Genomic DNA, 16,489 nt, shown 5'->3' with positions numbered 1-16,489 from the left:
AGCCTTGTAAATGAAAACACTGGAATAGAAATTAGAAAATACTTTGTTTCTACAAGAGATACTATATATTCTCTGCTTAAGCTGATGGTCATCGTCAGCTAATTTTAGAAAGTTGCTTATTCCCCATATTTCAGACTGGGATCCATTAAAATCCTCCCTTTCTCCAATCTCCCAATGTCAACTTCTTACAGGATTTTTTGTTAAAAAGTATACCATATTTACATGGTATACTTTTTTCTTACCTAGTTAATAAAAAGTATACCACGTATACTGGGTTGGGCTTCTGCATGCAGCTGTGAAGTAAAAAAATAACAATAATGGGGGTTGGGATTGAAAGGCCGAAGTTGCACACTTAAAATAGCAGTGTTAATTACCAGCTCCCTAAGTAGCTAAAATAAAAAGCCAGGGCAGACTAGAAGTGATTTTGTTCAGTATTTTACACCTTTTCCTTGCACTACTGTTTTTTTTTCCCTCACAAGACCATACACCAGTTACTAAACTACAGAAGTCCGTCCCTGTCTTTGTGAACATCTAAGTGCTCAATACCACTTCATCATAAAATGTGAGCCTTGAGTGATGAGAAAGCAGCCTACCTCATATACAGGCTGTAAAATCAAATATCATCATGGAATCATAGAATGGTTTGGGTAGGAAGGAACCTTATGGATTACCTAGCTCCAGCCCCCTGCACGGGCAGGAACACCTTCCATTAGCCAGGCTGCCCAAAGCCCATCCAGCCCGGCCTGTGGCAGTGACAAGGCTTCATAGCTCAGTCTGGGACTGTTCAGCCACCCCTCCTCAGCTTTCCCACCATTGCACCTGAGCTATTTGGAGCTCACTCACAGTGCAAACACAAGGCTGGCATCCTGGGCTGCCTGCACTGTAGATGAAGCAAGGCAGGCAAGACTGGTTCAATAGGAATCTCAATCAGACATCAGGTGAAAACACTCATTTGCACATGTACTTACACAAAATTTGCAGAAGAAAGGCCCTGGAATTAGTAATCCTTAAAGCAATACAATACTAGCCCAATATCTGGCTAAACCCTCCAGGAAAATACAATTCCCAAAGCCGAAATTTCAACCAATATAAATCAAAAGAGAGGAACTGGAGGGTCAGGGGAGGAGCCCATGACTGGTAGAAAAGCACCAGAAGTATAAACAGAATTAACTTCTCCACTCCTAGGACACAGCTAAGTGACAAGGGGATAGGGAAGATGAAAATCTCAGGAGGAGCTTCAAGAAGCTGCACCTTCCTGGCCACATAAGAAAAAAATGTCTTTTGTTTTAAAGAAATGTACAAGGATTACAGCGCTGTATTCATCTTTGTCCATCTTCTTAATCACATCCAAAATATCATGCTCTGTTCTTCTGGGACAAACATATGTGTGTTCATGTGTCTGTGTATTTTAGTAATATATATAGAACTAATCCAGCGGTCTGATGAGAAATGCACATTACATTTAAATGAGCAAAGGGAATAACAAAGAAAACAGATAAATCCCATTACAGGTGTCTGTGAGGAAGAGAATACTGATGTGGAGCTCCAGTTTGAGAATTTTAACAGCTGTCAACATTAAAATACCCCAGTGGGAATTAGAAGAGTAAAGCCTTTAACAAATCTTGCAGGTTACTGATGTTTGGCCTGTGCATCCACAGAGGGCTGAAATTAATGGAGCAAGGTTTAAACTCAGTGGCTTAAGATAATTTTGTATTCTGGTAAAACTCATCTTCATCATCCAGAATAAATGCCTGTCTTTAACCAAGAGAAATCTAGTAAATGTAGCATTTTCAACCTTCTGAATGCTCAGACCAAGATCAGCAACCAGAGGAGTAAAAGTACTGTCTCACTCTTAAATGTAGCAAGATTTTTAAGTCCCTGGTAGCTTGCTATTCATTTGCTTTAGTTACCCCACTAGAAATGTGAGCTGCTAGGCTCAATAATAAAGCACACAATAATTTCTGTTAATAATAACAAAAAAAAAAAAATCTTCCTTAAGAAGAGATATTTGTAAAGAACTATGCAAAGAACTATGTGGCTTTCTGCAATATGAAGCACTGTAATCAATATTCAAACAGAAAATAAACACTACAGGATCCAAACTACAACAGGATTTGGCTTTCAAGATTCAGAGGTGCTTGAATTTTAATGCTTGGTGCTTTACTGAACTCACTTCAGTATTTTAAACTATACACGACTCTCAAAACTTTTGCAAATAATGGACAGTTGAGACTGAGAGTTTCCATCTGCTCTGATAACAAAGAATTTTCTTTCTAGTCAGTTGGTAAAAAAAGATTCTGATACTGTGTTCTTCTTCTACTCATTGATCTATCCAGGTAATTTTCAATTAGTAAAATAAATAATTACAGGTTCCAAGAAAACAATCCTTATTAACAGTTTTACAACCCATTAGAATACTCACTGTAGAACAAAATGAGCCCCTCCTTTGCTCACTTGTCCTTAAAAGAAAAATTATAGAAGTAAAAATAATAATAAAAAATTATTTAAAACAATTGATGTTAATGTGTTTGTGAGAGAAGGAAAGAGTAGCTTTAACTCTCTGTGCCAAAGGTGACCAACTACTCCACTGGTGAAGTCGAGCCTGTTAGTTGTTATTTCAGAGGTAATAACCACAACTACTGCAAATGAAGGGCCATTTTCAAGCACTTGTAATAAAAGGGATGTCTAAAACACATATCTAGAAACAGGTTAAGAACCATCATACAAATGAAAAGTAATTTGCACACACACACAAAATCTCACATTTGAGTCCAGAAATATCAGTGCTGTAAACTGGTATAGAAAATTCAGCATATTTAAAACATAGCAGACCTTTTGTAAAGTAACATGTCTTCCCAATTGTCAACCATCTAAGTGAGCAAGGAAAATTTGGTCCAAGAGAGACTCTCTTCCGAGAGTCCACCTTCTACAATGAAATCTAAACAAATAAACCCAGTTTTTTAGCTAGCTACAATACCACACAATAATATTCAGCTAACCCTGCAGATCTCCAGGGATTATTAACCCTTTGCTAGTAAATGTAACCACTAAATTAATTTGCTGCAGACTGAGGAAAACAGAAAAGAAAACATTAAATTGAAAATCTAAGGTGAATAGAGCACTAGTCTAATTTCTTAAATGAGCTAAACCTATCCAGTGGCTGGAGCACAGGGAGCATGTGCTACTCATCCCAGAGCTGTCTGTAGGTTAAGTGAAAACAGGCTACATCTTGCAGCTCTAACTCATCAGCTGCCATGGAGAAATCTGCTTAAGTCCAGAGTGCTGGGGATGGTTTGCAGTGCGTACTCTTCAGAATGTTGCTAGAGAAATGAGGCAGTTACAAGTGTATTTGAAAGGACCTGACTGCAATTAGGGAAGAAGTGTGCATTAAAGGCTTTTAAAATTTAATTTGGATACCAAATTACATCTTATTTCTCTTTCCTTAACAAACAACAAAAATCTTAAGACCTAAAATAAGCTTTTTAAAAACTTAGAACAGCAGCTATTACTCAGTGGCTGTATTGTACTATCACCCTGAAAATACCACCCAATGAGGTCTTGCTGTACTTGCCCTACAAATATATGAACCAATCTCTATCCTAAAGAGTTTGTAGTTTGCATGTTATAAAGTCTAATTATAGTGTGAGCATAAACCACAAAACCTCCTACAAGTGGCAAAAATCCGAAAAAATCAAGATAATTACAACCCTTGCTCATCCTGATTTTTGAGGCTATTTTTAGAACAGCATAGGCTGATGTGCTCTGAGCTTTTTTATATTTGCATTAAGTCCTCTGTGATTCCTCCTCTGAAATGTGTGCATATGCTGAGTCCATGTGAGATGCTACCACTGGCGCTTGTCATAAGAATTAAATCCCTCTCAAGCTTGTTTACAGCTCAGCACTTGTCATACTGCTCCCCTGAGCTTCATGCCTGGTTGGGTTTTTTCTCTCTCTTTGGCTTTGTGAAAGATTTAATTTCTTTTTTGTTTATGTGTGTACTTACACTTGCAGGTGCAGAAAAGAAAAAAAACACTGTACCCAGATGTTCTGAAGCTGCAGTAGGATACATACAGCTCAAATTTAGGAGAAAAACTGTAGCAGATAAAACCAACTTTCTGATACATTCTATAGCATATTTAATAAACTTATCATGTTTCATTGACAAGAAGATTCTCAAATTCCATTTTAGGAAGACCAGAATATTTTACATTGTTTTCTTTGCCCTTTTGCAAAGAGCTTTTTAACATCAGAACATGGTCCAATCACTCCTATTTTCAGTTTCACTAATATCCTCTTGCAATGGTTACAGACTCCATCACCACTACAGCTACTGCAAACCAAGCTGTCTTAGCTCATTACTGAGTTTGTTGAAGCTCCCAGTTTCACCCAGATTTTCAATCATAATTTGAAAATTATATTGTATTGTTAAAAAAAACCCCAACAAACACAAAACAAAACAAAAAAAAAACCCAAAATGAACAACAACAACAAAAACCCTAAACAACCCTCTTGCTTCTGCAGTAATAGGAGAAGTCATTGTCTGGGTTGCCTGTAGGGACTGCAGTTCTGATCTCTCCTATCAGGTCTAGTTAAGCATGTCTGCATTTCACAACTGTCACTGGTTAACCCTGCAATTCCTTTACCCACCACACACTGCAACAGTCCATGAAGGTGAAAATACCACTAAGCTGTGCTTCCACAGGCAGCTACTGCAGCCATCCCTGTACACACTGAGCAATGGTTTGTCTGCCTCACCTTCCCAGCAGCTGCAGGCACAGCCCTCCCCAGGCAGCAGAAGGGCTGCTCGTGCCTTTGCTCCACCTCAGCACCTTCATGGAGAGCCTTTGCACATGCATGTTCCCAGGCAGTCCAGTTTAGTCACACAACTATGTGTGGAACAAAAGAATTCTTCTGTGAACTTTTTTTCTGATCAACTTTTACCTTTTGACTTTCCCAGTCATGCACAATTTGCAACACAGAACTTGCTGACAATGGGAATAACAAAAACACAAGCATCTGATGCAGAACCCACTGGAATTTTAAAGGGCACTCTTGTGAAACCTAAACAGATGAATCTGCTTTTTTTTTTTTAGCTGTTTTCAGCTTCAGTAACCTCCTCTAGAGCTCCACTGGACACTATGTGCAAGAGCCTGACCAATGGTTCTGTGACATGACCTCTACAATTACAGCATTTTGCCTGCTGGCACAGTGGGAAAGTCAATTTTTTTACTTTTATACCCAAGTATTTGTTGGGTATTCTCTGGATTTCCAGCAAGCATTAATGTTTCCTTCTCTGCATGTTCAGCAGGGTAAATGAAACATAAGAGACCTAGTGGATAATACAGGTGAGGTGCAGAAAGTGCTTTTCACCTCCCCATAGCCAGATACATTGCAATGATATATATTACACCTGATGGACAGGAACTGTGCTTGGACCAAGTGAACGTCGTCAATTATTGATCTTTAACTAATTGGTGCACATTCAACTCAAGAATATCAGTTTACAGTCAGGACAAATCTTTGTGCTGTGAAGTGACTGGTAACAGTTTTGTCTGATGCTGCACAGAATCTCATGTTTCTTAATAGAGATGTCTACTCTCATTAACCAAACTCTTATTAAATAAAAGACTCAAAGTAGAAGCATTTTGCTTGTACATGTTCTATATTCCACTCACAGTAAAGTTCCCATTTTCTGCTGCTTCTTATTGATCTTTTATTGCAATGAGGCATCCTGGTAATCCAATAACACTCTTTGTTTGCTGCTTTGTATTTTCTCTGGAGATTCTGTTCAGAATTCCTATCACCTTTAGCATCACCTATAAAGAAGAGAATACAGCTATTATGCAGGGGTCAGTTCAGATATACTTTACCCACTCTAATTAAGGACAAGCAAAAGACTGACCTTCTAAACATTTTTTCATAGCTCCCTCTCCTTGTTCCCTGTAGGTTTTGCAGGATAACATACATATGAAAGAGATGTGACCAAGAAATTCTCATAACCGTGCAAGTAGATTGTAAGCTCTCTCAAACAATACGTTATTTTGATGGAAAGAACTAACACATTTGTAAGCAATGTGTAAACATATTAATTAAAGAATACATTAATATAAATCACAAATTATGTGAGAGGACAACAGATATTTTTATTACTGTCAAAATATGAATAGCAATTAAGAGGCAACAATATGTTAAAAGCTTCCAAGATAGCTGAGTAGCTCACCTAGTCAAGAAGTATGCTTGGATCAGTAAAATGCTCTAATTCAAGTATAATGGCAATTTTAGAACAAACTGTTTAGACAACTTTTATGCTCAAAACAGCCTAAGGAGTGCTGCTGAATGCTCATTTTTAACATGATAAAAACAAGATCCTCTTTGTGTTTTATTACTCCGTTCAGGTACATCAGGGAAAATAAAAACCAAGTTATGTTGTCATTATAGTTGCACATAACTCTGTGTGTGTACACAAAGGAATGAAGGAAGAGTCCAATGTAGCTAAGGCTTCACCTGACTTCCTGCACTGCCACCATTTATTTATCAAGTTCTGTGTTTCTGAAGTTTTCCTTTAAGGCTGAATTATTCCTAATTGCTCACAGTACTGGGATTCCTTTTGACTGCCTCTAGTCTGTCCCACTTAAATGATATCTAACAAATACACTGGATTTCATTAAATAACCTAGGAAATGATACTATGTGCCTTAAACCTGCTAGCCCTAAGAAGTAGTGATGCCTTTCCAAGACAGGTGGAGAGACAAATATTGTCTGAAAACCCGAGAAACAAAATTCAATCCTCATTTCAGGGAGTAAACACATAGGTCATCTATATACATAGAATTTAAAAACTATTAAGCATTCATGTTCCAATTCGACAGCATTAAGAGATAAAAACAAGGGCTTCAATTTGTTGATAGAATATCATGACAGATCTAGATGAAAAACTCACAAGAGGCTATAAGGAACAGACCTGCAGGTGATTTTCCGTTAATCAAAAGGACTAATTCTTAACTACATTATTTATGAGTAAAACATATGAAGGTTACATTTTCAAGGCTACCACACTGTTAGTATGAGACAACTTCCTTCTTAAAGAACCCACTTTATTCACAGAAATTTTTGGAGAAAACAGCTCTTTTGACTCAAATGCCTAACACTGAGAGTTTAGTGAACTAAAGTATGAAATGCAGCCTATTTACATCAGATTCATAGCATAAGCAACCTAGCAATGCTGCTTAAAAATGGAGAATTGCTTGCTGAAAAGCTACTGGTTTTGATCATGGACTTGATCTTATTTTGGCCTGATTACAGCCCACACATATAATTTGAGCAGTCAATTTCCTTAACATGAAGCTAAATTTGCCCAAACATAAATGCAGATAGAGATATAACATCACAGTTATCCTTCTGGTTGTCAGAAAAAACTCAGCCTCTCTGTTATAATGGTTTCAACAGGAAAGAGCCCCTCAACAAATCCAGCACATTTTTATGTCAACAAACTCATTAGCTTTATAGCAGCTTGAAGGCACAACTACATTCACCTCCCTCAAAGTATTTCACAGATAAACATTTTCCACTTTTTTGTTTTCTTTAATCCGGTGCAAAAAGGAAACACCAACTTTACAAGGTTAATTTGGGTCAATGAAATGACTGAGTACAAAATTTTAATCAGCTGTCTTACAGTTATAACAGTGATTCAAAACTCAAAGGAACTCTGCATAGTGCCTGTAAACTAATATGAAGTACCAGTCAACATACTTTCCCTTTTAGCACAGAATTGGGAGGATTAGAGTAAAAATCTAGCATAAGAACAATGTTCAAAGGAGATAACATGCCATTCTTCATTGAAGGACTGAGAACTGTCCTTTTGAATTACATTAAAACTGGAATAAATATTCTCTTCAAAGCAAAAATCACTCAATGTAATCAAAAAACATACTTACCTTTTTCTTTCATTAAGGGCATATGAAGCATACATCAAAATATACAGGATACAACTAGACAAAGTAAGTTCACAAGCTGCAAAAACCAACATTAATGAAAACAAAAAGAGAACAATTAGGTATAAATTTGTCCTTCACAAAAAAATCTAAGTGGTCTGTAACAAAATCCTTAGGTGACAGCTTATGGTCACAGTCTTTACTGGAATATTTGTGTATCTGACAGTATAAAAAAAATTACTTCTCTGCATGCCAGCATATAAATAACAATCTTTTTTTTTTTTATTTAATGCCTGCAGAAAAGCTTTAAGATCTTTTATTTAAGGTGCTGAAGAATACAAGCATTACTCAAGATTCTTTACCCTGTCATTTAGTTTCTGATTCCTTCTACAAGTAGCACAACAGAAATGAGATTTAACACATATTGCCCAAGGTTGTTCTCTCTCTCTGCCCAAGGAAAAGAAAAGTAGACAAAGTTTTGTTATAAAAACTTTCCTTTCCAAATTACATCACCCAATATTTAGAATTCAGAATGTGCTATGATTTTTTTTTTTTTTTTGCATTTACTCAGCCATTCCATTTAGAAAATCTGAATCACAGGTGAACCAAAGCTTCTCTCCCAAGCTGCACAAGGCAAACAGACACTAATTGCACTTGAGGAACATCCAAGTGACTGAATGTTCACTGATCATCATGATGACTGCAGTTTTCTATTAAATGTCAACAATGCAGACAGCATACACATGGGCACGAGTTCCTTAAAAATAAGCACTATATAACCATATAACTAGATATAAACAAGCTGCAGTGATATTCAAGCAAATATGATAAAGCCCTTGAGAGGAGGGAAAAGGGTGATTCTACTACGGACACCAAGAATTAAGTGACTGTTTTTAGGTAAGGCAATGAAAACTGGAGGTGAAATGTCTTCTCCAGGACAAAAAGAGGTGACACGCTGGAAGAACTACTGATGGCTGGATGGAAAAAACAACTTTAAAATGACTCAGATACAACAAATTGAATCATGTGTCGTTATGTTCAATTAACTGAAAATGCATTAATGAAACTTGATCCTCCACAGCAGCTTCTGCCAAAAGTACCAATTCAACTTATCTCTTCTTTGGGAAACCTCCCAAATAACATTATAGAAATTTATCTTTGTACTCGTGCAGTTTCCTACAGCGTTTATGAGCAAATCTATTACTCTGTATAAGAGAAAGAGTAATGAGCTTTAGTTTTCCTCCTTCACAAAAACACCATGCCAGTGTTTTCATGATATTCCTTCCCTGCATATGAAAAGCTATCTGCTGCTCTTGCTAGAACAATCAAGTTCTTTCACCTCTTCTTTCAGAAGGACCAGAAGATATTTGAGTGGTTTTTACCTAACATTACTTTTTGCATAAGCATTGTCAACATGGTTTGAAACAAATGACATTTTACATAATAAGCAGTTGAGATGACATGGACATAATTTTGACAAATACTCAGGTTTTTGAGTTCTAGTTACCACCTTTTATCAACACTGTGGCCAAATCCTTCCAATTTCTTACTAAAATGGTAATGTTTAAAAAATTCAAATGCATAATAAAAGACACGTGGAAATTTCAAGTATCACAACTGGTTCCAGTTGAACTTTAAATCTTTTCTAACACCACATATCTAAGCATTATTCAAAATATATAATTTGCATGGAAGATCACCAACCAGATTAAAATACTACAGATTTCCCTGGGTTCCAACACAGATGCATTCAAAACTCCCTTGGTAACATACACATACAGTTTTGTAGTTGATGATCTGCTTTAAACTGCCTAAAATAAAGCATCACATTGAGTAACCTTGCCTGTGTGAAAGCATGAAGACATCAGACTGGTTAACCAAAGCACTATTTAATGGTTTCACTGAAATTTTTAAAGAACAAAGGAATAATCCAACTTACTCTTCTCAGCTTTTTCATGTATTGTGGTATTTGAGGTTCTTCAAGAGGCAGATCTCAAAGAGCTGTGAATACATAAACTGTTCCACTTCTCTTTTTTAAAAGTCTTCTACACGTGCATGGATGACAATGAAGATGCTGGCCAAAATTTAAATTATACATCTCTTTAGAGCTTGAAGGAACTTTTGAGGCTGTTGAGATCTGCTTTATTTAGAGGTTCCAATAGTAAGCTGGATGGTCTCTAGATTTTAATACTGTTAGACTCACTTAGCTGCTGAGCTCAGTCAACTTAAGAGGACAGAGGAAACTTCAGTTGCAGGCTGATGGGCCAGAAAAAAATCTCTATTGTCTGGAAAGGTTAGCACATCATATCACAATCCACAGGTACAAAAAAATGTATAGGCACTTGCTCATTTAATTCTAAAATAAAGGAGCAAACAAACCAACCAAAACACAACAAAAATCCCAGTGAAACATACACCTAAAATTCACAATAATGAAGTTACGTATTTTTTGGAAACTGTCACTAAATCTTTTTTATAAAAAGGAGAAGGCTATGCCCAAAGTTTCAAGTTGAGCATAAAATTATACACAAAGACAATTTTTTGTTGCAAATATTTACTCAAAAAGTAATAATTTACAGCAGTACTTTTAACAGCTGTTCAAAACATTTAACATTCATTAAAAACAAAACTGTAAGTCAAAAGCACATTCTGAATGTTTCAAATGGAGCGATGAAATCAAAGGAGCAAGCTACTGTTATCATATGCATTCCTAAATCTAGCTAAGTAAAAGACAAAAAAAAAACCCCAAACCAAAAAAACCAAACTAAAACCAGCAGCCATCTTTCTGTACATAGCTTGGACTACAAAAAGTCCTGAAATTGAACTGTACAATACTACTTTATATGCCCTTGTGTCCTATTTTTAAGTAAGCCAGTAGCAGCTGCAAAATGGCAAAATGCATGCCAGGTGGTGTTTCCAGTTTGGAGTTTTCCTTATTTTTGCTTAAAACCATTTTTACATCAAACCATACTTTGGTGTGACTTACAGACCATTCCTATGGGTCTACAGCTAAGAGTAATTAAACCAATGGTAAAAGCCTAACAGCTACAGTACTTTCAGCATTTTGTCCTACTTCATACAGCTATGTTTGGTAGTTCTGCACAGCCTGCACAGTGAAAACTCCACAAATATATTTTATTGTAATAATTTCACTTTCACTGAAAGTTTATTAAGGTAAGTTTACAGCCTGGCAGGATTACACCTGTACAGAGGTGCACGAATTCATATACTTCTGTTTACGTGCTTTTACAGACAGGAATGTGACACCAAGTTCCAAGGTTTATATTTACCTAAACTATCAGCAGACCAATAACCTCCACTGTAAGTGTGCTCCATATCAGCATCAGAAGTGAATTCTACTCAATCCCCAGTTCAATGATATTCACACTAAAGAATTTAGAAAAATACTTTCTGGGCGAACAAATCACCTTATCCTGGGCTAGTTAACTATTAAAAAATTAGAATTTATACCTCTTTTCAAGTATCAATCTAATAATATATCACATCCAAGAGACAGGAAGATATATTTTAACATGTTACCTTTTTGAAGCTTAATGAATTCAGCCATACATACACATACATGCTACCTCCATACGCGAACTTCCCTTTGGTGTCTCTTTCTTTTCTCCCTTTTAAAAATTTTAGTCTTTAGCATCCATGAGCACACTCATCAGGAATAGTCCACGGTGTTCTTACCATAGTTTAAAACAAACAATAAAATAAACACAATTTCAGCTTGCTTCATTCTCATCTGTCTTGTTTGCAGTTGTTTCCATTCTGCTGGGATTGCTTTCTCTCGAAGTCTCATCTGTTTGTTCAGCGAGCTGTCCCGCCTTCTTTGATGAAGGTGCAACATTACCTTTTTGGAGAATTTCAGTAGCTTCATGCTCTAGTACTTCTGATGGAGTTAAAGGCTCCAAATGAATACTGCCCTGTTCACTTATGTCTGAACTAACAGATTCAGGCTCATCCCTCTTTCTCAGGAACTGCTCAAAACTGACATCCTCACCCAGTGTCAGCTTTAAGTCCCTCACGTTCTTGGCTGAAAGCGCAGTTTCATCCCAGCTACGCACTTTAGTCTGCTCATTGAGGACAATGTCATCTGAACTTTGGCACATTTTCATCTCACTTTCATCATGAATACATTTTTGTTTCTCATCTACTAACTGTCTGCTGTTAGCTGAATCACAGTATGCTCTTTTCTCATGCAAAGAATTCTTTGAGCAGTTGCCAGGGAGTTCCAAACTACGGACATTTTCTGTATTTGACAGTGATGAGTCTTCCCTCTTTTCAACGGATGCAACTTTTTTAGTTTGATTTCTACTGCATTCTTTTGTTTCATCTGAAGAGTCATGCTCTTGTTTGCTGGAAAAAACCAAAACAAGTTATTTTTCAATATGATTTTTATAATTTTAAGTTATAAACGAAATAATGCAATGCTTGGCTATACTCTGCAAAGTGACACTCTGGGGGGTATTAAAGATTTCCTCTTGGGGATTTGTCATGAGGATTCATAGCAAGAAAGGCAGAATTTAACTAACATCTGCATTTTTCTCATCTATTTACAAGCTCAGCTTCGCATTTAGCAGTCAATTAATACTCCAGTTCTTGCATTTCAGCTGCAGAAAGGAAAGCTGCCTTTGTATGACACATGGAATTTCCCAAAGTAACACCTGTAGTAGCTCCTCTACCTGCACAGCCTCTTTGATACAGATGCAGATAAAATTGCTTTATACCTTTATACCACTGACTCTGCAATATTCATGAGAATAAAGCTAACAGCTGGAAATCTAAATTAATAAATCCAAAATTTATTGGAGCAATCACAATCTGGATTCACTGAAAAAGCAGATCTGTGAAGCAGTATTTTCAGTCACCTTTCAGAGTAAAACTGAGTGTTTATAAAGAGAAAACACAGACAAGTTAAATTTTTTTCTGTAAAGATTAAATCTGGTAAAAGTTTATTACAATTTTTAATCAATCCAAAGTTTTTCAGAATGATAAGCAAATTGAATTACCTAAAATGATGATGTTGACAAACAAAAGAAAGTGTGGGGGAAAGGAAAAGAAAAGATAGAAGAACAAGAATTTGTCTGATTTCAGATATAAATTCTATACACAAAGTGAAATTAAGCTAATTCTCCCAAATGACCTTTTAAAATTCAAATTGAAAGTAACAATCTGAACAGTAACATGCAGAGAAAAGCTGTGAGAAACACAATATCACCACATAGCTCATTAATCAAAATGCATTTTTATTTTATTTCTTCAAGTGGTTTTAAACATTTTTTGGCTCAAGCCACTCAAATTCTGTAAGCAACACACAGTTCAGAACTCCTAAAAAGAAGAGCCGATTCCTTGCTACTATGTTTTTTCTTATATTTTCAAGCTGAAAACCTACATAAGTTCTACTCATCCTTTGAATTTAATTTAAACTAATTTAAAACAATTCCAGTGATTCAATTATATGATAAGTGACATTGAGTTCTACAGGAAATGGCTATTCTGGAAAAGGAGCCACAACCATTCAGAAATCTGTTTTCAAGTTTTACTTTTATTTAAATAAACTAATCCAAGAATATTACTTTTCCGACTTCTACTCTAGGTCAGAGGAATAATTTGAGAAGGAATAAGAGACTGTTGGGACACCCTTTAATGGTGAAATTTTGGTGGTCATCACTGGGGTAGTCATAGGAATCTTTTCATCCTGTTAAACTGACTTTCCATTGTAAGGAATGAACTCAAGAGATAGGCCAAACTATTTACCAAATCACATCCTGTATTTGCTACTTTTGTCAAAGAGAAATGTTAGGGTTTGGGGGTTTTTCTCATTTAGTAGAGTAGCTAAAGAGTAGATTACTTCCTCAAATACACAGTTTATCTATCCAAGTTCTTCTCCCTCAAACACCTAGAAAGAAAAGGGCAAAAAAGGTAATATTGGAAGGGCAACTCAAGACTAAGTTCCAGTACAAAAGCCAATGCTCAGAAGCACCGTCAGGTGAGGCTGACATAACTGGCATGGCATAACTGTTCCTGATTTCTTCATCGACTCCAGAGAAACACTTCAGTTATACAGTGCCATATATACACTACTTCAATATTTACAACTGTTTTCATCTGAAAATCTAGTCAACTCTTCATGAAACAGCGCATACAAATATGACCTTGAGCTGCTATTTTTCAAAAAGCAGCTTGAGGGCAAGATGAGTTGCAGAGCCAACAGGCACAGTATTGTGCTTTACATGGGAAGTTTTGAACCGATATGCAAAAACAAAAAAAAAAAAAAGTTTTAAATAAAGGGATGACTAATAACTAATTATCCCACAAAAAGCAGTGTTTCCACACTGAAAAACCCAGATGAATTATATACATGTGCACACACACAGAGACAAGATTCACACCAATAAACTCCTCAAAGGACAAATATGCCCTTAACATATCAACAGATTGATTACAATCTTCTTCACCTTCTAGTAACCAAAATCCCAGCTTCATCCACCCAGCCCCCTTTTCTCACTCATTTTTGCAAAAACACAGACAGGGAGGAACAAGTGGTATGGGAAGAAAAGAAATATATACACACATATTGTTATGCAACAATCACATCCCAAAAACAATTATCCACAAACAATGATCTTTCAGATTGCTAAGCACAACAGTAAGTTCCTTTAGACAGAACAGTTCTCCCAAGAAATATATGCCTCTGCAATGAACTGCAGATGAACTGCAGATGAATCAGCAGACCATAGCAATTGTGATAATCTAGAATACCATACTAAAAGAAAAATCATACAACATTTCAAGAATTCATTCTGTAAGTACGTCAGTAGCTGGCAAAGAAAAGCCTTCTATCCAGTACTGGCAACTAAAAGCACTCTTATAGTACTCTGTGTGCAAATAGGACTGGCTGCAGTGTAAGAAAACTGCAAATTCAGCCATCAAAAATACAGGAGAATGCAAGAACATTAACAGCTGTATTATACAGAAGAGAGGACGTCAGTTAACATTTGAATGCAAAATCTGACTTCTGTTTAATGAAACCAATGAGTCCAGGTTCATGACCTGACTATCAAGTATATTCCACGCAGCTCTGTGTGTGTGTGCACAGCATGAGCACTCTGTCCAGGGGACAGAACACCAGTCTGGTGTGAAACAACACCTCTGAACCTCAATGCAGTGAAAAGATGCAGCATTTTCAGTGTCAGCTGCTTACATCCACTGATCTGCTCCTGGGGCACTAGTTACTTGATAGTATCAACATAACTACCTTGGGTTAATAACAGAGCAAGTGTGAGAACTGAGAATCCCTAGCCCAAAGGTCTGCCTTAAAGCTTAGGAAACAGCATCTAAGTTTTCATCAGAAAGCACAGAACAGATTTATATATGAAAACCATTTTTGTCTACTTTGACACAAGGATAGGAAGAAATAGTACAACATATTCAAGTAGAATTACAGTGACCATTTACTAATCCATAGTCTAAAGACAGAGATAACCTCTAATACCTGAACCACTTCGTCTCTATTAAGCAAGCATCTTAAGTAAAGGCAGAATTTCAAATAATTTGACCCAAGCTGTGTATGACAGGATAAAAAGTGATGAAGCAGACAGAGCTACTCTGAAAGCAGTTAGTCTTTTTTCCTTTAGAGGCACTATAAAATGCCTATATAACAAATTTTCACAATTAAGTTTTGACTAAGTTTTTAAAGGTTAAATTTACACCAATTGTGAAAGATGTATAATCAAAAAAGAATTGTCTTGGATCTTCACACTAGATAGTAAGGTCAGAGGTACTTTAAACTATGAGGAGAAAAGACAAGACATTATCCCCAACTTAGCTTCTTTCTCTCTAACAGAGATTTTGGTGTGGATAAAAAATTAAGATTCAATGTTTTAAAATACTGTACGGTTGAAATAGAGATAAGGATGAAGATAGCTACAGTTAGAAAGCAATTTGGTAATCTGAAACTGATTTTTAAAGTTAATACTTATGCTGAGCTTAAACATACTTCCCTTCAGAATTCTGAAGTGTTTTATTGGGTGTACAGAAATTATAAGATAACTGAAAGAGCTAACATGAATATAGTTTATCTTGCCTCAGGAACCAAAAGTCTTAAGATAGTGAGCATTACTTTTATTCTGATTCTACCTGAGGAAGGACCTCCATACCAGAAAGGCCTTTTAAACCATGACCGAAGTATTTTAAGGTCTGAAATGCTAAATCAAGTGCATAAAGCTACCTGACAAAACATTCCCCAATATAAGCTCAGTTTTCTTTTACTTGTCTACCATAACCCACACACCCAGAACAGAGCTGTAGTTGACTTTAGGACAACTGTAAAACGCTGCAGCTGACCTCCAACTACTGTCTGGAGGGGATGCTTCCTGCAAAATACCTTTAGAGGCACATTCCATACATGAGATGAGCTATAAATTATTTAAATTTATTGACTCTGAAAACCACATTAATTAAACAGCTTATCACAACATCACCAAAATTGATTTTCTGTGTTTCTGTAAGAAAATGTTATCGCAGAGATAGCAAGAAGTATCTCCTAC

General features: G+C 36.3%; 1 protein-coding gene across 4 annotated transcripts in view; it reads right to left on the bottom strand.

Annotated features, from left to right (window-relative positions):
* Positions 1-10,391: 10,391 nt before the first annotated feature.
* The window catches only part of ZNF280D (zinc finger protein 280D), a 42,894-nt gene continuing 36,796 nt past the window's right edge, over positions 10,392-16,489 (bottom strand). For 3 of the 4 annotated variants that reach the window (XM_084213697.1, XM_084213699.1, XM_084213698.1), the window contains one exon: positions 10,392-12,296. In XM_084213697.1, the coding sequence (XP_084069823.1) occupies positions 11,663-12,296 (634 nt within the window). In that variant the 3' untranslated portion in view covers positions 10,392-11,662. The remainder of the gene's footprint in view (positions 12,297-16,489) is intronic. The other variant, XR_014616457.1, reaches the window with a different exon arrangement.

Source organism: Fringilla coelebs, assembly GCF_963513975.1.
Source record: "Fringilla coelebs genome assembly, chromosome: 12".
Lineage (NCBI taxonomy): Eukaryota > Metazoa > Chordata > Aves > Passeriformes > Fringillidae > Fringilla > Fringilla coelebs.
This window is presented reverse-complemented; position numbering and strand designations above follow the sequence as displayed.